Below are 23,348 nucleotides of genomic sequence, written 5' to 3' on the forward strand. Positions count from 1 at the left end.
GCAGCCCTTTCTATTAAGTTGCAGGTAGGGATTTGGAAAGCCTTGTTTCTCAACGTGGGTGTGCTTTCCTTTGCAGCCAGCCAGAATGCAAAAAAGCTTTAAAACCTTTTTTTTGCGTGTGTGCCCAACAGCAAATCGCCGAGGGGTATAACTTGAGGGTTTATCGGTTTCACCATAGGTGGTCACTCACCTCTTCAATCAGCTCCTGCGTCCCCAAACCCACCGCGTGCCAGGCAGGAGGGAGAGGGCAGAGCTTTTATCAGTTCCGGGGCTGCTAAGAGACAGTTTCCAAAAAATCCCACGTCAACAGCATAAAAGGTACAAGAAGAAACACACCGAGCTCGTGACCAAGCCCCTGCCGCCCCTGCGGCGGCCGAGCTTCCAAAGCCGCTACTGCCGGTTCCCCCCGGGCCACACGAGGTTCCGCGTGTTCCCGAAAAGCAACTGCTTGCCTTAGAGATCCGCAGCTCGAGGGACGGCTCGGTAAGCACCAAAGGTGACTACAGTTTCTCTGAAGAAGGATAAGGCTGGAGCGGACACCCACCGCAAGCCTACCACAAGATCAGGTCTCCCAAAGTCTCGATTCCGTGCCGGGGCTGCATCCGGCCGCTCACCTGACCCTTTCGCAAGGAATATTGCTTTGACTTCAGGAAGAGAGACGTGGATGCTCGCACCGCACGCCGTCGCAGGGAGGGAACCTGGACCCTGAACTGATGGACTAGAACAAGCATTCACCTCACGCTTCAGTCAGACTGATTCGAGATCGTCGACAAAATAAAAAAAGCAGTATTGTATCTATGTATACATGTATATATTTATATAATATATATACACACACACTCATATAGAGCCAGCTTTCCTACAAGTCAGCAGGTACAAATTACCATCAAGAGCATTCGGATGTGTATTTTAATATTCTACCAATGTAAAAACATAATGGCGACGTGGCAACACGCATCAATAAATAGAGATCAAAAAAAAAAAAAAAGAAAAAGCAAGAGGTTAAAAAAGATGAAAATTAAATACAGATTCTACCTGTGGATTTAAAATCAGAACTATTGGAGAATGTGGCATCCTGCAAGTTAAAACTGCAGTTAAAAAAAAAAGTATTACAAAATAAACCAGTAGCCTGTTACAGTTCACATTATAAACCCTGGTGTCCTTTTCCTGTATGCACCTTAGGAAAGGGAAGCCTGTTCAAATCAAGAGCCAAGGAGGAGCGGGGAGAGAAAAAACCCAACCAAACACACTTTCACAGTGGCCACTTCCCAAAAAGTCCCTTAACATCCGTCCACCAGCTGGGCCCCTGCCCCTGCTGAGGATTTTGTTCGTCCGCTCTTCTCTGCTGAAGCTGGGAGCCGGCCCGAGACACGGAAAGCAGGAGCTCCGGCTGGGCAGAGGGGATGCCTCGGCAGAGCCAACCGCTGCCCTTGGTGCATGTGTGTGTATTATATTATATATCACCCACTCGGGCACGACTTCCCCACATGAAGCTGCAGATTTCCTCATCACTAGCACTGATTTTTAAAATGAAAGGCTTCCCCTAGCGGTTCAAGCCTTAGACACATGGCAAACCCTCCCCCCCCACCCCATGGAAACCTATTTTCCTATCACGTCGCCCGCTCCCCGTGCTGAGCCAGGGCAGTTCTTCAGATAACCTGGGATATGGATTTGCTGACAAGAAACGCTGAGCTCTGTTGAATGACCCCTGCTAAGCTCCCGACCAAATTCAAGCTGTGCACTACATCAAAGTCCGAAACTCCACTTAAAAAGAAAATAAAAAAAGAGGGTAAAAAAAAAAAAGAACTTCAGCAGAGAATGAGGTTTGGGATTTGTTTGTTTGTTTTTTTTCCTTCTTTCTGTTGTGGAAGGGGGATATGAGGCAAGAGTCCTGGTTCTGAAGTACACAACAGCAAACTTCCAACATGAAGAGATTGTCGAGGGGAGACATTGGTGTGTTGTATTGCTCCGCTTTCCCTCCTCCCCCCACCTAGTCCCCTGCCCCGGACACCCTGCAGAGTGAGAATACAATGAAACTGGTTTGTATTTATAGATATTTTACAAGGTTAAATAAGAACAACAATAATAATAATAAAAAATTGAACACTAAAATGAACAGGTTGGTTGGTTTGTTGTTTTGTTGGATTTTTTTTTCCTCTTTTTAATTTTCTTTCCAAATGTGACCAGTGTTGCTGAGCAAGACTCAAATTACTGGTGATTTTTCCTGTGCAGCTGGCTGCTTGGTACTGGTTCAGGTGGAGTTGGAGGCTGATGCTGTAGCTACACTATTGGTCTGAACTCGTTCTCCTGCGTTAACATCTGCAAACAACAGACGAGAAGGGGAGAGAGAGAAAAAACAACCAGCATTACCTCCAAAACAGAGACACATTGGAAACAACAGCTATGACATTCTGCACAAGGGGAAACCCACAGCTCCCACCAAGGTGGTGTTTGGTTAGGATGACTGTCCTGACTTCCGAACATGCAGATGGAACAATGCAATCTGGGGAAAGATGGAAGATGGTCTTTAAGCATGGCAAAAGCAACCTGGAGTGCTGAGGGCTGGGCTCCAGCCGGTTCTGCAGTTTGTAACACCGGCTGTGCAGTGCAAAGTCGCCCAAGTTACATCCCATAACTACAGGGCAAGGCACACTGGGGCATTGCCAAAGCCAACACCAGCATCTGTGGTCACTATGAGGTTTCACACTGGTGAATGTCACAGTTTCACATTGTTAGTTAGTCCTTCTTATAATAAGTCTGCCTGTTAGTTGTGTGAATGAGCGCAGATGAGGAATGTGACAAGTCTGCTCCCCTGGCAGAAACAGCTGGTGAGCCAATGTGCAATTCATGCACTTGTTGCCTGAGAAAGTCTTTCAAGTCTGCTGCTGTTGCTCAACCCAAGTTGGATCTGCCACCCTCTGAACTGCTGAAGCAGATTAACACCAAGGCCTGAAGCCAGTAATGAGGTTTATGCAAGCACATGATATGTTAGAGGATTGGATCTCTGCAGTAAATGCCTCCAACACCTTCTCAGGGAGGGACAGTGCTTCATGGAGAGATAGGTCACAGGATCAAGGGCATGTGTCAAAGTGCATTTCAAGAAAATGCAGGGTTTGCAAAGAAATACCAAAAGGAAATTAATTGTGACTGTGTTTTCATAGGCTGCATGCATCAGGTACTTCCTCTAAAAAATATATTCTTAGTATTAGAAGAGTAGGTAGGGGAAAAAATGCACCAATGGAACAATTCCATATAGTATCTAATTAGTCAAGTCAGAAAGACTATAAGATACTTACAGATAAGTGAGTAAACACCTAAATGTGTAAAATACAGGATGGGAAAGAGGTAGTAAATGAGGCTTTCTCCAAGAGACTGTCATGCATTTCACCCAGCACTTAATTTACTAAGATTAAGTGCAGAGCTATTGATACTGCAACAGGAAAGAACATCAGAAAGACTTATTATCTTGGTACAGAAGAGGGCAGACTGGGCAAAGCGTGTATTTGAAAAGACACATGGAAAGGGTTTCTAAAAAGCAAGAACAGATTGGGTGACCTCAGCCTGAAGGGCTGTGTGTCTAGCAGGAATACCAGACATGATAAAACACACCGGGGGGTGCTGGGTGTGCAGTAACATTTCTCCATCACAGATGAACTGGGCAATGCTCTGCAGTCACCTGTGAGCAAAACCCCCTCCTCTTCAGCCACACTTACCTGACCACAGCCACAAACAAAGGCAATGAACTGAAGCATGGACCACTTTGGGTTGGAAGGGACCTTAAAGAACATCCAGTTCCAACTCCCCGGCCAAGGCCAAGGACACCTCCCACTAGAGTAGGTTTCCCAAAGTCCCATCCATACCGGCCTTGAACAGTTCCGGGGGCAGCCATACCTTTTCTGGGCAACCTGTGTCAGTGCCTCACCAGTCTCACAGTAAAAAATTTCTTCCTAATCTAAACCTACCCTGTTTCAGTGTGAACCCATTTCCTCTTGTTCTAACACTTCATGCCCTTGTAAAAAGACCTTTTCTGGCTCTCCTGTAGGTCCCCTTTAGGTCCTGGAAGTTTGCTATATGGTTTTCCCCGAGCCTTCTCTTCTTTGGGCTGAACAGTCACAACTCTCTCAAGAGAGGTGCTCCAGGCCCTGACAATCTAATCACCTTCCTCTGGACTTGCTCCAGGAGGTTCACAGCCTTATGCTGGTGGCCACAGAGCTGGGAACAGCCCTTCAGGTGGGTGTCACAGACTAGAGTTGAGGGGCAGAATCACCTCTCCTGACCTGCTGCCCAAACTGCTTCTGACGCAGCCCAGGATACATTTGGCTTTCTGGGCTAGAAGCACATGTTGTCAACTCGTGTCCAACCTCTCATCAACAAATACTCCCAAATTCTCCTCCTCACAGCTGCTCTCAATCCATTCCTTGCCTGGCCTGTGTTTGTGCCTGGGGTGCCCTGACCCAGGGGCAGGTCTTGGCCCTGTTGAACTCGGGGAGTTTCACACAGGCCCCCCCCTCAAGCCTTCTAAGGTCTCTCTGGATGGCATCCGTTCCCTCCAGTCTGCCAACGTGCTGGCTAGAAATGGGCAGCACTTGCTGAGTCACAAATTAAGTAACATTGACAACAGCGACAAAAATAGGAACTCAAACAATCAGCAGCATCCAGAAACACAACCGACAAGTGGGAAGAGAGAGTGATGCCTATTTGAAAAGGAAATGCTACAAGGAATGTGTGGGAAGAAAGACAAATCGTCCTGTGGGCAGAGGATGCCAGATGACTGCCCTGGGAGTTTCTGATTCTCTTTCACCTCACCCCAAATTAATTGCATCCCCTCCTTCACAAAGGAATGAACACCATGACAAAAAAAAAAGCTCATGAAATTAAAGCACCAAGGCAGCATGACTACAGTACCAGTGTTACATGGGAAGCTGGTCTTGCAGGAGAGAGACACTCTCCTACGTGGAGAATTTCCCTGAAGGAGCAATTCCCAAATCCCACATGCATGCAGATCAAAAATGACCACAGAAAACAAAAGTGACCCAGCTAGCCAGATAATAGTTTCTACACTTTAAACTCTCACTATGCCTGTTCTAGATTAATTTTCAAGTATGGATAAACTGCAGGTAATGCAACATCTGCTGGCAGCGCCTGATGCGAGCAGTCCAACTGGAGTCTGGACTGTTGGCAGAGGATTTCTCTGTGTGTCTACAAAAAGCGCTCGTATTTCATTTGCTGAAATGAAACATGTCTTTTGATCTCAATTTCCTGAAGACAGTAGAGGCTGAAATTGTTATCGTTACATTGCTACTACACAGAGATAAAAAAAAGAGGAGAGGATGGAGCTACTTCATATAACATATGCTCCTTTTCTGTCATCACTGTAACAGGGGAGTTCCTGAGAAATATATATGCCACATGGTAAAATAAATCAGGTGATGCACCAAGAACATTTTCTTGGTGCTTCTCGCAACAATATATACATATATACCAAAGTCCCCCCAGGCTGAGACAGAGTGCAAAGCAAGCTCAAGGCTGCTCTGGCGGCGAGAAAATGCAGTATTTTAACATTTCAGCTAATTTGTTGACTCTGCTTCAACAGGACATTTGAGGAACAAAGGGGCACTTACTCCAGCATCACTTTGCTGAAGCACCAGAAAAAGGAGCACAAATGGAGTATGAGGTTCTCTGGACATTCATTTCTCATCATGAAAAATATGTATTTGGGCCTAAGAGAAGGAAATCTAGGCCCTCAGCAATGCTGACAGAGGACAGCAAAGCCCTGCTGGGGAGCAGCTTTGTGGCACAGGACAGATGAGTGCCCAGCTCAAGGTCAGGGCAGCCTCTCTGTCCTGGACCACTGCCTGACACCTCTGTCTGTGCAGGCAAAGAAGTGTCATTAAGTGCTAGCTGCTTCCAAAAGTTCTTTCAAAGAGAGGGCAAAAGCTTCTCTCATCATAGAGAACTTCCAATTCAGCTTTTCCCTCTAAGGAGTGCCTCAGCTTTCTTGGAGGGTACGTGACACTCCTTAAAAACCTCCTGAAAGGGAGAGACAGGGCTACAGTTCAGAGAGTGACAGAGACGCCAGCTCAGACTGAGAAAGCCCATTAGCACTGCTGACAGCATTAGCTGGGTGCACTTGTGATGCTGACAGGCTGTGCTGCTCATCTGCAAAGATACAGGAACAAAGCCACTTCCAGCCTGGGAATCCTCACAGGACAGCTGAGGAGACAACTGGAAGGAGGAGGATAGTCTGGTTTTCATATTGTGCCTGCCTGTGGATGTAGAAGTCCAGACTCTGAGCAAACCTGGTAAAATGTGCAAGTTTTACTTCTCTTGTCATAGATTCATCCCTGTTCTGAGCTTGTAGAACTCAGAGAATTGCTCGCCTGTCTTCTCCTGGTTAAGGAATTCGGGTTTTTCAAAATTCCTTCAATGTGAATACCACAAATGCACTAAATCGTATTTCATGGAACACGGTGGTGTTTTTCAACTATGAGACACTGGCAGGTAACACCAGCTCTAATCTGTTTTGTTGCTGAAAGTTCAGTCACACCACTGCATTTGGGATTACATGGGATCAACACAGCAGGATGCCTAAGACGATGACCCCAGAATCCCTGCTGGCACAACTTCCCTGCAGATGGCAATTATGCTCTTCCCATCTTAATGCTGACTAAAGAGGGGTAGCTACTACTTCTGGCTGATCCAGAAGAAAAAGAGAGTCACACAAGCAGATATGCATTGCATTCAGCTTGGTCTGCAGGCTCCCCTCTCAGATGCTGTGGCTGCACAGTTATGAGAGCATCCTCTTCCTCCTCCAGCCATCCCTGGGAATACAACTGCACTGGCATTTTTCATCAATGGCCAGCATAATTCACAGAAAGCCAGCACATCATTTCAAGCAGGAGCCAATAAACCTCATCTTTTTTTTCCCCTGCAGTTTGCTTTAGACATGCCACTATGTCAGAATACTTCCCATAAATGTTTAGGAGAATTTACTAATGCCAAAGCAGCAAGGCTACACACTCCCACTGCAAAGCCAGGTTCCACTAGACCAAGCACAGCTTTGCCTCAAGAGAAGAGGAAACAACAAATGTGGCTTTTTAACACTGCTTGCCAGAGAGAGGCACAAGTTATGCACTAGTAATGTGAATTACAGTTATATATTTGCTCTTCCCTTTATTGCTTTGAAAGCTATATTTTGCTGCATCATTGTCACTCAGAAAAGCAGTTTCTGAACCTCTACTGCTTACTCACACAAATATTTTGCAGAGAAGTCCCCTGCCTATCAGGATGCCCTGGGTTAGGTGGGAGACTTGTTACCACACTGCTTTAGCAGTTACTGAGGAACTCAACATTTACTGATCTGGGAGGTGCAGGGGTATAGAGAAAGAAGGGACTCCTTGTATGAAAATCTCTTGGTAAGTGCAGCATCAGCATGCAAAGCAAAACAGATTAAAAGAACCTCAACAGGACCTAATCCTAAACATTATAACTCTGATGACATTCCCATCACCTGATGTGAGAAACCTACATCAGTAAGAAACCAACTGTAGAAAGCCAGAGCTGTGCAACACGAAACTTAATTTCTCAATTTCTTTCCAATCAGCAAGGATATTATTTTTGGTTTCGAACAACAAATAGGAGGATATATCCCAGCTCAGTGCAGTGCTTGCAAACAGAAGCTTTAAAAATGTTGGCATCAATCATATGAGATGGGTTGGAGTTTTTTGGCTTTTTTTTTTAATACTTCACATTTAGGTCTTGGACTAATCCACTTTCTCCCTATACAAGCCCTTGAAAAGTGCTGAGTGAAAATAGATTTCTTAACCCCATTAAATCCTCAAGACTTGTGTCTTGATGGAGAGAACTTCTTAAAAGGCATGGAAGGGATATTAGGTGAAACAATATTTTTCAGAAAGGCTTAAAATAATTTTCCACATTTGTACTTAATACTTTTTAATCACTTTTATTACTTAATCTGTTTTCTCACTTGTTGTTGAGCAACAGATGCACATAAGAGGCAAACAGAGAACATGACTATTTGCAAAATACTGCCAAGTGTATGAAACAAACATAGTAAATTTGAAAATAGCAGTTTTGCTTTCTCCTAAATTCAGAGTCATAAATGGTACAAGTTGTGCCTTTAATCTACTGCTACTGCAATTTCAGAGAGAAATCTCATCTTTCAAACCTGGCTGCATCTGTCCCAGAGTATGAAAATTCCCTCTGTACAGCACTGGCTGGACCAAGTGCATCTACTATCAGGTAACTGTCAGCACATCAACCAGCAAATGCTTTCCTGCACATTTCAAGAGCAGCTTTTGAAGCAGGCCTTCTCCTCATCAGCTATCCTACGCTAAGGAAGTGTCCTACACTGCAAAAGGGCTGACAGCCCTTGTGGGCTGGGGCTGATGTGCAGGCAGGACATGTGGAAGCACACCTGTTTTGCAGCCTGCCTTTGGTTGCCCAAGCCCCAGGAAAGCCTCTGGTGTGCTGAATCAGGGCTGACTCAGAGGAAGAATGCCATGTACTGAATCACCTCTGCCACATCCTGCAGCACCTGGGAGTTTCTTTGGGTGTCTCCCAACTGGTATTACCGGGCGTTAAAACTTTCACTGGAAACAGAATACAATATGGAGTGGCTGAAGGCCAACAGTGAGCTTTTAAAAGGTTTCTGACAGAAACTGGAGAGAGCAGGAGGCAAACAAAAAATTCACTCTGTGTTGGCCAAAACCCAAAAATATCTGCCTTGTGCCTGAAAATGACACAAGCAAACTCAGTAGGAAGCAACTGCAACTACAAAGATGAGGCAGTGAGCATGCTGACTGAACTCCCTAACTAGACTTTTAGATGCCAATGCCCTTAGGGAAAAATCCTCTTCATCCACACTACACAGAGGCCACATGCTCTGAGCTAGCTGCTGCTTTTCTTTCTAGGTATCACAACTCATTCACCAACTCAGTGTTAATTTCAGGATGGCTCAGAGCACAGAAATTAGGTGCAAACCAATAGTGAGAAGGACCAACAAATTCAGCAATCACATGCAAGTTTGAGTGGCTTGGGTTGAGATTTGGGCTGGTGACCACAGCTAGCACACAAATGACCACCTACCAAGACCAAGGTTCAGGTGATACTAAAACAATCCCTTCTTCCCAGTTCACTTTGTGGGCTGAGGTGGCTTGTGGGCCTCGGCAGAGGGAAAGTGCCTGGGCAGTGGGAGGGAGGATGAGGAGGGAGGGAGGCAGGCAGTTGCATTTCTCACCTGAGGCCGCTGTAGCATTTGTAGGGGTTGAAGCAGCTGCTTGGTTCCGGGCATGAGCAGGGATGAGGACCGAAGCCAGAGATGGGTTACTTGACAGTTCTGGAGGGGAGGTGGAACAAACAGTTAGCTCATCATCCACAAAGTGCTCTACATGCAGGATCAGCTCCTAGGGTTTCCCCCTGTAACGGTACCTCAGGTCAAACACATGCCCTTACAGCCCAAGGTCACGTTACATTTTCTTCTTTGCCAACCAGCGAGAGGAAACCACAGCGATACTTAGCGAGGCAGTCTCCAGAGCAAGACTGGCAAAACTACAGATAGTGGTGCAAAGGAGTAATTTCCTAGAGAAAGACAGTGGCTTGGGAGTGAGAAAAGAACCAGCCAAGCCTGTACCTTGTCAATGGCCTGATAATGCTGTTTCCTTCTGAGCACTGGAGAAGGATCCCCTTCTTCACAAGCCCACCTGCAATCAGTCCCAGGGAGAAGGCTGATAACAGTGGTGCTGCTTTGGGCACTGGTTCAGCAAGCAAGCAGCTGCAACAGTTGCTCCAAGAGCTTCAGGGATTAGTCCTTTGGCTCACTCAAGCATCATTTTTTCTCAAGGACCCAGGAACCCAAGACCCATCTCTCACAGCAGTCTCCTTGAGCAAGGCCAAGAAGAGGCAACGTATCCTTTAAAAGGACAGGGAAAGGCAAAGGGAATTGGTCAGCTGGGCAATTTAAATGGACAACAAAATGATGCAATCATTCTGTCTGAAGACATTAACCAGGGAAAAAATAGTCATGTCTTTTAGGCTCCAAATCTAATATAGCTTCAGTGTGTATCAGAATGAGAAATAGGCATCTTACAGCCACGACTGTGGGAGGATTAAGGGCAACACATTGCCAACAAATGACAATCTTCTGGCACCATTTCAAGAGAATCTACTGCCTCACAGAAGGTGGGACTGAGCCAAGACAAGACAGGTCCTGTCTGTTTCAGAAACAAGAGTGACTGGCTGTCTCCTGAGAAAGCAACATCCGGTAAAAAGGATGTGAACAGTCACCTCACGGAAGGAGACTGATGACTTTGGAGCTCCAGGAGGTCATCTGGAGGAGAGCTGAGAGCAGGAGAACAGACAGCTTTTTACGCAAGACCTCCAGATAGCACAGGCTGTACAGAAGCCCGGCCAAATCATGGCATAGGTTCAGTAAGGCACTTTTGGAAAGTCTCATATTATTTGGGCTCATTTTTAAGAGGCTATTGCTATTTTTTAATGCTAGCTTTAAACTCGGGGCCTAAAGAGAGCAGCAGTCCACTTGCTGATTTTTTTTTCTCTGCTGTTACATAAAGTTTCATTACTGCTGGGAGGGCAAGAGGCAGAAGACTCCCTTGATTACAAGCCTCTTATTACTACACATTTTAAGATGGTGTTTCAGCCCTTATGAATGCAAGCAGGTTGCTACACTACCTGCAACCCATCAAATCTATCTTGTAATACTCCATTCAGGTCTAAGCAGAGCTAGCCAGTCCTTTTAGAAAGCCTCAGTACTCACAGCACTTGTACAAATACAAAATCCTCAATTCATGCAGGAGTAATTCAGGATTAATAAATTCATAATGTTATGCAAAATTTGTGAATCTCCATTTTAAATGGAAAAATAAACTGAAGAAACATGAATCCTTATGTGTCAAAGTGGAACACCAGTTATAAGTCTATACTTCTATACTTCAATACTATCATGGGTATTAGCTGCTTTGTGCTAGGAAATGTTGCTCCCTTAGTATTTTTTCCAAATCTGTTATTGCCGGGAACCTACTCTTTATATTGGTCTTTTGAAAGTTTCTACTACCTCTGCATTATTTTCTGCTCATCACTCGAAACAATATGGGGCTGAGATCCAAACAAAAGCAGAACTAAAACAAGGAAACCCCACGACACTTGCTACCTTCTGGTGCTGCACAGTGCCTCGAGGTGCAGCTACAGACTGTCAGTGTTGCTGTAGCCCAAGAACCAGGTGATCAGACAGAACACCACCCTTGCAAGGGCACTTTGACCCCCTTCTCATTCCTCCTTCATCTAATGTTGTCAGAACACCTCCTTTTGTATTATGGCAATAATAATGGCTTTTTGTTGTGTTTAATGCAAGTGCAACCATTTCTCTGAAGCTACCTTAAGGAACTTCCAAGAAGAGTAGAAGACTGATCCTGTTCCCTTCTCAAACCTCATATTATCTTTCTTGATATGAAGTGCCTTCAATTCAGCATACTCTGAATGTCTCAAACTTAAGAGGAGCAGGCCAATTCAGAGGAGACAAAGTAAAGTGGACTCTTTTGGTTGAAGTTTAATAGCAGCTTTGCTTGAAACATTATAGCAAAAATTCAAACAAATTATTTTTGCACCTATCCCATCTCTAAGGACAAGACATGGCAATACTGAGGAGAAAGCTTGACCTGTGATTATCTGCAGTCTACAAAATATTGAGAATCTTTGTCCTTAGTGATTTCCCAACAGTATTTGGGCAGGGTGTTCAACTGTAGCCTGGTTATGGAAACCAAAAACGCAGCTCAAGGCTGGGTTAATTACAACCAGTACTGCTGCAAGAAGCTATTGTGGTCAAGGCAATCCAGACAGAAGTTTTCAATATCATGATGTCAACAGAGCAGCTATCACAATTCATTTATGAGACCCAACTCCCATTCACATCACCTGGGAGAACACCTCTGGCTTTCTGCTGATCATATCATACCATTTGCAGCCACTTAAGATCTCCAAGAAAGAGCAGGAATGAAAATGTCCAGTTTTACTAGAAGACCAGACCACTTTCATTCCCCAAACACAAGAAAATGCCTCGTATTGGGAAACAGCACAGTGTTCTTTTTCAGTATTATTTTACTTGATATATCAACACTCCATGAATTCCCTGGAAAATTATTCTTCTATCATTTTTTTTTTTGTCACAGCAACAAACTTTCCATTATATATACACATAAACATATATATATATATCTCTAAATTAAAAAAAATAAGGGTCACAGGCTAGGGGTCCTTAAAAATATAAACAAAAATCCCAATGCACTCCCTCTTCAATATAAAAGTAATTTATCTTTGAGAAGCATGATAACCATTCCTAAGTGCTGAATCACTGAAATAATTTTAGAGTCTTCAGGGGCCAACATGGAGTGACATTAACTTTTGTCATGTAGCACAATTGCTGATATGTTACAAGTAGTTTAGGAAATGGCAGTCATTCCACAGACTATTTGAAAATGTGGCTTCTAAGAGAAAAAATGCTTTTTGTCTTGCAGATCTAAAAGCCTAACTGAATTGCAGCTCTGTGGCTAGTAGAGACACTTCCTTAGCCAAAATAACTTTTTCAAAACCCAATTAACATATAATGCTAATTTAAACAAATTAAGAGAAACTTACAGGCAAGACATTACAAATGACAATGGTCTCTTCAACAGATTTAATCTCTAAGATAAACACCCACATGCCCCACAACCACAGCTGACTGCCAAAGACCATGATCTTGATCTTCCATGTACCCTCACTGCTCTTTTTCTAGACCTATCTAGAAAAAGCACCAGTGCTCAGGTCAGCAGATTTGGTATGATGTTTAATTTCTTTTTGAAAATCAGTCCAATGCCTTAATGGTCAGATTTATCTTGTCATTACTAACAGTTTTGCCTTCAAGCCCTCTGCATTCACCTCCTACTTCATGGGTTTCGGGCAACTGGATAGAGCCAAATCAAACACTTCTAGAACTTAATATTGCCTGTTGAAAACAAATGCTATCTAAAACAAAACTGTCTTTCATTACTTTTTAAATTACCACAGATGACTTAACATGACTCATTATCCATGTAACAATCTGTTTCCCAGTTGGGATTTCTGCTCTAGAGCAACCAAGCTGATGGAACATTGCACAATAAAGACCAGAGAACAAGGACTGAACAGCAGTAACAGAAGAAGCAAAATCTTCTTGTGTATCTTGAGTTCATAGCTGGGACTGCTGTACATTTATCAACTACAAAGTTCTTCAAATCACTGTGCAAAGCAATGTACTGAGGTATTTAGAAATAACTCTGGTTTGGGATTTTTTTGAGTTTGACTGGTCACCTGTAACAGAGCTTCTTTGGAAATGCATTAATGATCAGCCTGTGTCCTGCCTTCCCCTTATAGATGGTAAAACTGGCACCTGTAGATGACAGAAATTTTCTTTTTTTATCTTAAGGAAATTGCTCCACAGGAACTATTTTCTCTTACCATTCCCAGGAGTTGCTTTGTGAGGGAGGGCACACAGGCTCCTTAGGATGGCAAAAGAGAAGCTTTAAATTTGCTTGAGCATTAGGGTAGCTTATCCAGCAGCTTCTACACTATCTGAGGGGATCCAGGGACACAGTCCCAATACAGATATCTGTTTTTCCCATTAAAAAAAAACACATTTTGAATTGATTCACTATAGAGTTTTCCAACTCTTTTTAAAAGCATTGTTTTTGTGTAGTAGGTAAGTTCAATCTTAATGTCATCATGAAACAATTAATCAACACTTTCAAAAAGAACAGGGGTGAAGCTGTATTTAAGATACTGGGATCAAAAGTATTTTAGCTGCTGAAGATGGCCTTAGAGAGGCAAAACAAAAGGCAATCCAGGAGTACAAGGAAGCACTTGTAACATAACTACTAAATTTCTAACAACAGGTGGAGAAATCAGTACAGAGGACAGTGACCTGGAAGCACAAGCTATTTACTTGACCACTTTATTGTGTTTATGCTTAATAAATGGCCCTTTTTTTAAAATAAAAAGGCTCCACAAATGGAAGGAGAGAGCTGTTTCACATTTTGGCAGAAGGGCATGACATGCACTATAGAGTTTGAAAAATGACACTGATGCTAAATGGGCCAAAATGTATGTTTTAAACTTCCAACAAGTCAGCTAAACACTTAAAGAAAAACAACAGAAAAAGTGCTCCAAAATTAATTACAAGTATATTTGTATGCCATACTTCTCACATGTTCTGTCTTGGCAGGCAAAACTATTCTGGGGGGTATCAGTTTTACATTTCTGACTTCTGTAGAAAAAAATAGATGAATGGTTTTAAAATCTGATGCCAGCCTGGCTTCAAATAAGAAAGTTAGTTGTACATTTATTTTTACAGTTTCTAAATGACTGAGTCGGTGTAATGCCAGATGAACTGTACAGCATATAAAATCTGGACAGTAAAGCATCTGTATTTATCTTGCATCCAGAATCAAAACGGGCAGCAACGCTACAAACCTCCCTGCCAAACCTAATATGCATTACTACTTGGCTACGGTGTTTCAGGTATGAAGAAGCAGGTCCATCTCCAAATGATATTCCAACCTGCAGGGTCCACTGACTGTGATATTTCACACAAAGCCATCAGCCCAGCTGCAGACTCTGAGCTATTCATATTCATTCTCTGCAGACACATGCTATAAGCACGTAATCTTTCCTGATGCAATCCAGTAACAACCACCTTCAGGACCTCAGCAAAAGTGAATTGGAGGAACCAAGACTCTGAAAATCCTGTAACTTCAAGACCCTTTCCTCTTCTTTTGAAAAGGACAGCTGGTTATACAATTACTTAATAAACTTAGTACCACTCAGAGATTTTTACTTCCAAGGGAGTAACATCTGCACTACAAACAACGTTTATCCCACCGCTTCCTCCTACAGAAGGGATCCTTCAAGGCTCTCAGGCTACCTTGAGTGGTGAAATTGAAGAGTGCAGGTTTATCTCGCCCGTTGGGTAGCTTGACGTTTGGGTCCCGTAGTTCATCGAAGAACGAGTGCGCGCAGGCCTCCAGGGGAGTCAGGCGGGCCGTGGGGGTGTACTCCAGCAGGCGGCTGCACAGCGCAATCGCTTCGGGGGGAGTGCGGGGCCGGAAGACCTGCGGGACAGCAAGAAAACAAGCAAGGAGAAACACGTTGTCTGGCTGGGTCTCGTCTCTGTCTCGACCAGAAGCAAGTCAGAGCAATTAAACCTCTCATTGCCCAGCAAGCTGGAACAAACTTGCGGTTTGTGCTTATCAAAGTCCTGCAGTAAGTGTGGGAAAATCCATTCCTGGGGTTGAGAAAGGGTTAATTGCAACGCCTTGCACTAGAGTGAAGGTGCAATGCCAGCAAGAGACTTCATGAGAGCGCACTCAGAAAAACAACTTTGAGAATGAAGGGGAAACTCATTCAAAAAATCATGACAAACACACACAGGTGCTACCAGCCATGCATAATGGGGTGGAGTGAAGGTGGGGAAGAAGGTTCAAAATGAGCAGGATTCACTGAATGTAAAAATATAATACAGCCCTGCTACAGTTTTGGGTTGGGGTTTTTCTGGCTAGCGAAGGAAATCTTACTAATGTGGACTTTTGCAGGCAGGCAGGTCAGACTGTTGCTATGGAGGCTGCTGTTCAGCTTTGGAGAACAACAAGGAAAGCACGGGTGGGGTGCAGGAAATGTCTAGCTCCAATTTGCAAGTTACTCCTTCTGTGACCTTATTCTGGCAAGCTACTCCTGTAAGTTTATAGGGATAATTCCTGCACATTTGGTATTTATAAGGACAGCTGAAAATTGTGACAAGAAAACCAACTATTTTAGTCCAACAGATTTTCACTTTGAGTGATTACAAAAAGCAGTTTTACACTGCAGCTTTGTTTTAAGCCTCTAAGAATGGTTCTACCCACTGCTAACCACACTCTCTATACTCCTTTCTCATTCCATTATAAGTAGAATAGGAGTTAATCATGTACATTATCTGGATGGCCTCCTCAAGCACTTGTCTCTTGCTACGTTGCAGGTAAAATGCAGTCTGGGGTAAAGGGAGCAGGGTGGGCACAAGTGTTAAGTTCTGATGCCAGCATTTTTTGGTAAAAATTGAGATAATGTAAAATGCCCTTGCACCAGTGCAGTGTGAACTCAAGCCACACAGCACCAAGGAGAGAAAGAAAAAAAAAAAATCAGTGCGTGACATGCTAGTTAATCACAGATGAAAAACTTGCACAGGCACTTCTTCAGGAGGTTTTAAACCAGGCATATATGCTCTCTTGAATGAGAATCAAACACAAAAGCCAAGTTCTGCAGGGATTGAAATTTCCTGCCCCTGGTACCCAGCTGGGCCAGCAGCACTGGGTTTGCTGCAGTGTGTGCTGTGCTAACTAATATGAGTGGCAAGGAATCCTGACTAGTGAAGTCAGGGAGCCATGTACAGGAAGAGTTGACTTTATTCCTACTACCAGGTTATTGCAAAACAAACTGCAAAAGTTTTCACATGAGGCCTATGATGACAAAAAGAAAGGCTTTAGCTTAACACTGCTGGCAGAGAGCCTGTACTGACCACTGTGCTACTGAAAAGGCAGCAGAAGCTGCTTTGTGCCCGCTGCCTGCAAAGCTTGTGACCACAGCACACAGAGGATGCACTTATTACTCCCAAGTCACAGCCTGACCAGAACAAAATCCAAGACTGTCTCCAGTCAAAAAAAAAAAGCCTTCTGGCTTCCCCCCACCTCCACACGGTAAGTAGCACAAATGTGTATGTCTTGAGGTAAACCCACAGAAGTGAAGTTGTTCTGTATTTAACGAGAGGTAAAATTACTGAGGTCTCCCTCATGCCCCTTCACAGTAATATTTTAACAAGTTTGATTAATCTCAGCTTGAAACTTTAGTACTTCACTCTTAACTGTGTTTTTCTCCTCAGTACAGCTCACATATAAGCCACTATACAGATTTTAAAAAGAAAACAATTTTATTTCCTTAAGGCAAAGATGACAAGCCCTTAGATTGAGAAAATTAGTAGGCAGACAGTCACAAATCTGACATATGTAAAAGGAGTACTTGCTTGTCCACCCAAACTCTTCATTTTCAAGTCCTTGAAACCCTAACATGTTTCCTAAACCCTGTTATGAACTGCTCAGCCTGCTTTTGGATCTGGAATTAGTCATTTGGGGTAGGCAGTTCCCAAACTCTGCCCTAACTGCTTCAAATCAGGAAGGGGGAGAAAAAATATACATCAGGAGGGCTCACATAGCCTTCCCCTGCAACAAGTGGTGACTAACACATGAAGCAAGTTACAGGTCTGTGCCCATCTCATCTCTATCAGCTTGTGTTACATTCTCCTGGCTGCTGCCTCAATGATGGAGTTTGAACTCAATTATTCCACTTCTAGCATTTGTCTCCTTTTTTTTCAAGGCTAGGCCTAGTAATTTGAAAAAATATTTAAGTACATACCCGTACTCCTGAGGTGAAATGTCCTGTTCCTGACGAGTCCTAAAGATGATAATGCAGTGAAATAATCCAAACAGGGGGAGTCAATCCAAAAGAGAATAGTCCAGCAAGGAAAAATATAGCCAATATTATAAGAAATCCATGGTGTGGGGGACATAGTAAATGTTTATACAATTAGAAACTTTAAACATCAGTCTCCATAGCAGCAAGTCCAACTTCACCACAGTGTATGCCAAAAAATCGATTGTGCAATGGTGAGGCATAGTATAGAAACATTTCTATATGAAATTTATGTTCCAATGCCAGTGCATTTACTAAAAAAATAAAAAAAATTGAAATCAAAACTCTAACTTGAACTAAAAGGGTAATTGAAATTGCCATAATAAGGAACTTTCAGTCCTCGGTCCTGGATATAAATGTCCACAGAACCAAGTGGCCAGATTAGTATGTCTCCAAAGATGCATCCCACTTGTAAATCTGTCCCAGACACACAATGTAAACTTTTGGATGGTTTGGGGTTTTTCTCAAAAAAACCCAAATCCCTACCAATTTGTAATTTGTGCTGAAGACGAAGTAAAAATCTGAGATCTATACTTTAAATTTGGATCTTTTTAATTTGTGTGCACTACGAGTACCTCAGGCCGCCGCGGATTATTCTCCATTTTGGATTGACTTCCCCCTCCACTGGATTTTGTTTGCTGGCATTATCTCTTTAGGATTCTTCAGGAACTGGACGTACCACCTCAGGAGTGCGGGTATGGACTAAATTTCTCTCTACTGTGGGTTTATTCCCCCTCATACCCGTCGCACCCATTACTTAAGAAATTTTTTTCTCCTCAATTTTGTCCCCTCCCACCTCCCTTTTGAGTAACACCCTAAGAAATAAAAGCAAAGCCCTCTATGGTCTTTTAGTTCTTCCCACTCAGCAAAGTTCCCCCGGGAAAGCTGCCCAATTCACCCACCGAGAACTACACGAGCAGCTGCCGCCCACGGCAATGGCTGTGCCAGCACTTCCCTGCCACGGGGCACCGACGCCAAGGCAATGCTGGGCTGATGCTCCATGGTGGGAAGGGGCGGGAGGATGGACAGACAGTGGGACTTGTGAGCAGTGAAGCCCCTTGCACATACATCTCAGCAGGAGTTTAAAAGTCTCTGTAGTTCTCAGTGAGGGAATCAATTTAGTAAATAATCCGCGGATTATTTTTAGTCTGCGGACTAAAATTTAGTGCACGGACTAAAATCCGGCCCATCGGAGCAAAGTCTGTCTCGGTCTAAAATACATTTGGGTGAAAGCAAAAGAAAAAAAAAGAAAAGAAAAAAAAAAGGAAAGAAAAAAGAGAAAGGAAAAAAAAAAAGGAATAAAAGCTAAGTGTACAAAGTGTTTGGGTAGACTAACATTTAGTATGCAGACTAAATACGGCCGGGCAAAAGGCACAGCAAGTCCACAAACAAAATCAAAACCAAAAATAAAACACTGACAGGAACTTTTAAAGCAATCAAATACTACCCCACCGGCGCAGCAATTCATTTTTCTAAAATGAAACAAGACCTTGTGTAAGGCTATTTGTCCACAGGAGGGACCGAAGGCTCAAGTTTTCATTTTAAAAAATGAACCTGTTTTGGAGATAAACAAATGCAAAAAAAAGGCTTTACATACAATATTCTTCAAGAAAAATTTGCACTTGAATAACTCAAAACCTCTTGTTTCTGCAAAGCAAATGAATTTCAGGCTGAGACCCAGGTTGCTGTTTTTTCTTTGGGTTTTTTTTTGGATGAGTTACAAAAATCTCTGGATGATCATGTCAAATGGAAATGCTGACTCATCCAAAACCACAGCTTTTGGTGCTTTTGCTGGTTTTCCCCTCCCCCCTTCACATGCCAATAAATCTATACCTCACCAAAAAGCTGAGGGACCAGTGTGAGTTCTTTGTTTTTTCAGGCATGCCAGTGATGCTCAAACACTGACAGACCATAGGAGCAAGCCAGCAAGGCCTGACACACTCCTCTCTCCTTCTTAAGTTGAACTGCTATCAACGCAAATTTTTTTATGTTACTCCCTCCTTCATTCTTCTGGAACTACCACCTTCTTCAACATTTCAGGCTTAAGTGTCCCTAGCTCACTACACAGCCCTCATCCCCAAGAGACTTCAATTCAGATGAAGGCTTTGTGCACTAGCAGAGCAGTCACATTTTATCTTACTAATTGGAAATAGTTCCAACCAGTGCAGTGGAGTTTAGGCCCCTTCTGAATTTTATTTTTCTGCACATATGGAAAGATGAAACAAAAAGGATGGAAAGCACAGAATTCTCCTATTTCACTTCACTCACATCAGCATTCCACTCTCAAATAAAACCACATGGGGCAAGAGCTAAGTATTGTTTTAACAGAATGGTTGCTCTGACTTTCAATTCATTGACATTCCTCAAACAAACTTTCCATGCACAACATGAGCTCCATCGTCTTGGTGTAATTAAGCCCCAAAGCCAAAGCTTCACAATGTGACACCAAGGTGCTCTTCTAGGCAGTGTGTATTAAAAGACATGATTTCATACCATCAGCCACTGTGTGTCTTGCATGCAGATTGTGAATACTGCCCGCATGCTGTGCTACCTAAGAGAGCAGAGGCTTAGGAAAATGACATCTGTTGCTAACACATCAAGTTTGTGACACCATGGTTAAAAATTTCCTCACCAGCTTCAGACTCACACTCTTTGCCAAGAACCACCCACACCACCGATTCAAGGCTGACAGTCTGTGCACGTCCTTTCGGCTTGTAAGCACATTTTTTATTGCACATGAACATTAGGTAAGAGAGAAAGCTCCTCCCTTCAACCAAAAGCTTGTACTGTTTACAAGCCAAGTCTCCAATGTAGAACACAACCCTCAAATCAACTTCTAAAAAATGCGATCATACAATACAATTACTATGAAGCATTTCGATCGACCAAATTTAACACAATAAGGCTCATGAGAAACACAACACATTCACAAACAAAAGAAGAGGGAAGAGACACACGCAAGATAGCAATGTATGCACTGAGCTCTACCTGGCACAAAAAAACCCCCAAGGCAGCACCTGAAGCTCTTGGGATTAGTCTTGTTCCAAATGCCTGAGAATTTCAGTGTGGGATTTCTGATATATGCCATTTGGCTATTTAGAGGTGTGTAAAACTCACGTGATAAAAAAAAGAGGTTAAAAGATGTCCACAAAAGAGGAACTGCTGTTGGGAGATATTTTAAAATATATGTAAGCCCCCCAACTTCCTTCTCTGATTAAATCTCTCTATTGTTTTTTTAAAAGCACCTCAGAAATAGTAAATGCCTGATTCGTCAAGAATTCCTGTCTCATGGCACTTAGGCAGAGGAAAATGAAGTAAAGACAGAAGGGTTAAGTGGCTTACAAATGAGCCAACACAGAACTGGGAACAGGACCAGGAACCTGTCTTCAAAGCTACTTCTTGTTGAGACCACACACTTTTTACTGGGCTCCTTCCATTGAGGACCCTGTGGAGACAGAACGAGCTCGCGTTTATTACCCAGTGCATGTGCTCTGCTTCTATCGAGCTCCAAAGGGAAGCAACAAAGCTAAGAGGAACAGAGCAGCTCTCCTTCTCTTGAAAGAGAATCCCCAAAAATGTACCTCAGTGCTCTCAACCTCGCAGGGACAGCTGCTATGAATAGCCTAGACAGATGTGTTGCAGCGGCATGGCTAAACAGATGGTACAGTGTAGAAGACATGTTAAACTTAGTGTTTGATTTCTGTAGTCACTGATGGAAATCCTTTCTTAATGTTGCATTAGTGCTCACTCATTTACTGTTAAGCAGTACCTTCTTTACTGCATACTAATTGGGCAGGAGCAGGGCAATTTACCACCCAGCAAACCTGGCTTCTTTTCTCAGCCATGTAAAATACGAGATTTGCACTGTCAAAAATCATTGCTGGTGCAAAAGGAGCTGGCAAATATGAACTTGCCAGAAAAACTTTTTTTTTTCTTTGAAGTTAGTCTCCAGAAAAGCTGTCTTCACTCTTTGCTTTTAAGTCATTACACATCAAGCAAAAAACAGAGCTGTACTCTTAAGAAAAAGGTCAGGGCACAGTTTCACAACAGCATAAATCAAGTCCAGGTCATGTTGGAAATGAGAGTTCTGCCCTTTTGGACATTCAGGTCTGCCTAGTCCCTTGTCCCAACATCTGTAGTCTGGGCAGAATGGTCAGTCAGATAAGGAAATTGATCCAAATCCTGAACATGTGTTGTTCAAGAGATTTTTACCACCTTGCAAAACATAATACATTTCAGGAATATGCAGGTGGGAGGTGGAGAACTGACCCGCTCCATGATGAACTTAATGCCAATTATGGAACTGCAACCAAAGAAACATCTCATCCTCACTGTATCTTTGTTCCTCTAAAATCTCAGAAAGAAGAGTTTGAATTTTCATCTTGAATCCAAATCCAAGTCCACTTACAAGATTTCTGACAAAAGAGTTTTCGCTTTCTTTTGTCATCAGTTATAATTAGAAGTGACAAAATGAGCTGTCTGTTTATCCATTTGACTGTTTGGTATCCTTCCTTGAATCTACAGTATGAGCAGTCACGTTGGAAGCATTACAAGCAAAACAATCTGCTTAAAAACTAGACAAGAACAAGGAGAGCAGGAGTAGGACAAGATGAAGACACAAAATCAATTCTGAAGGGTGGAAAAACATGTTCATGAGTGAGACCATCCCAGTCCCAGAGTGTGGGGAAGACAACAGGACTGTCTACTACAAGCACAGAATTATTCAACATTCAAGGTTCCATGATTAGTATTGGAAAAACATGCATACAGAACACACATGTACACAAGAGGATATAAACACTAAAATATTAGGCAAGTCATTTACAGTATTAGCAGAAATTACTTCATAATATGGCAGAAATATGAATTCTAAAGTCACTATCCGAAGCTACTCTTTAACACAACCAGCCGTGGTTCTGCACAACTTCAGCTGCAGCCAGAATTGGCCAATAGTTTTGGAGAAGTGCCAGAAGGGATGAGCTGGAGTCTGAAGTCTCATCTTAGGCACTGTTTTCCTATGCTATAACCATTTGGCTTAAAGGCACAGACAAAAAAAACCCAAAAAACAAACAAACAAAAAACAAACCCACCCTGAACAGTACAAACAATGAAAAAAGCCCCTAAAACAAAAAGGAAGTGCTTACAAAGTTGGGAGGGATCCTGCCCAAATCTCCCACAAGTTTATTGTGAAGGCAAAATAATGTAGGAAAAAGTCCTCATGTATTTATCCACAAGAGTGCACAACAGAGGGACAGAGATGCTCAAAAGTAATCTAAACATGACAGTTTTTCTCCCTGTCTCTTCCCCTGTCAGGCAAATGACTCCTGTCTTTTTCCAACTCAACACTTACTTGGAAATTATTACTCAGACACAGCTAAATATAGATTTGGGGATGGTGAATAAAGCCATTCTCTTGAGTACACTCAAATTTATCTTACCAAAAGTATATTTTAAAAATGCCTGCATGTTTGAAAAATCATGCAAGTACTTTCAGAACAGGAGAAACAAAGGCAACCAAACCATAGCAGACTGAAGAGACTGACTTTCCATTTTTAAGAGCTGCCTGCAGTAGAAACTGTTTCCATGTCTATACAATGGAGACAAGGCAGAGGTTATGATTAAGTAAAGAAAACTGCCTTTGCTGTTACAACTTGTATTGTTCTGCCACCATGAAACATGGGCATATATATGCATACTTATCTTTCATTATCCTGACATTATATTTGCAAACATGTGGCAGTATCCTTGGGTGGGGAAAAAAAATCCAAGAGAGTAATTTTCCTACACAGAAAAGGCCTAAACTA

At 42.9% G+C, this 23,348-nt stretch overlaps 1 protein-coding gene across 1 annotated transcript in view; it reads right to left on the bottom strand.

Annotated features, from left to right (window-relative positions):
• GSK3B (glycogen synthase kinase 3 beta) overlaps positions 1-23,348 on the bottom strand; it is a 158,425-nt gene that overhangs the window by 3,487 nt on the left and 131,590 nt on the right. The window contains exons 10-13 of the mRNA XM_031056706.1: positions 17,488-17,526; positions 14,972-15,158; positions 9,260-9,358; positions 1-2,319 (exon numbers count right to left, since the gene is read on the bottom strand). The exon at positions 1-2,319 is cut by the window's left edge and continues 3,487 nt beyond it. Of these exons, the coding sequence (XP_030912566.1) occupies positions 2,252-2,319; positions 9,260-9,358; positions 14,972-15,158; positions 17,488-17,526 (393 nt within the window). The 3' untranslated portion in view covers positions 1-2,251. The remainder of the gene's footprint in view (positions 2,320-9,259; positions 9,359-14,971; positions 15,159-17,487; positions 17,527-23,348) is intronic.

Source organism: Geospiza fortis, unplaced genomic scaffold (genome assembly GCF_000277835.1).
Source record: "Geospiza fortis unplaced genomic scaffold, GeoFor_1.0 scaffold1, whole genome shotgun sequence".
NCBI lineage: Eukaryota > Metazoa > Chordata > Aves > Passeriformes > Thraupidae > Geospiza > Geospiza fortis.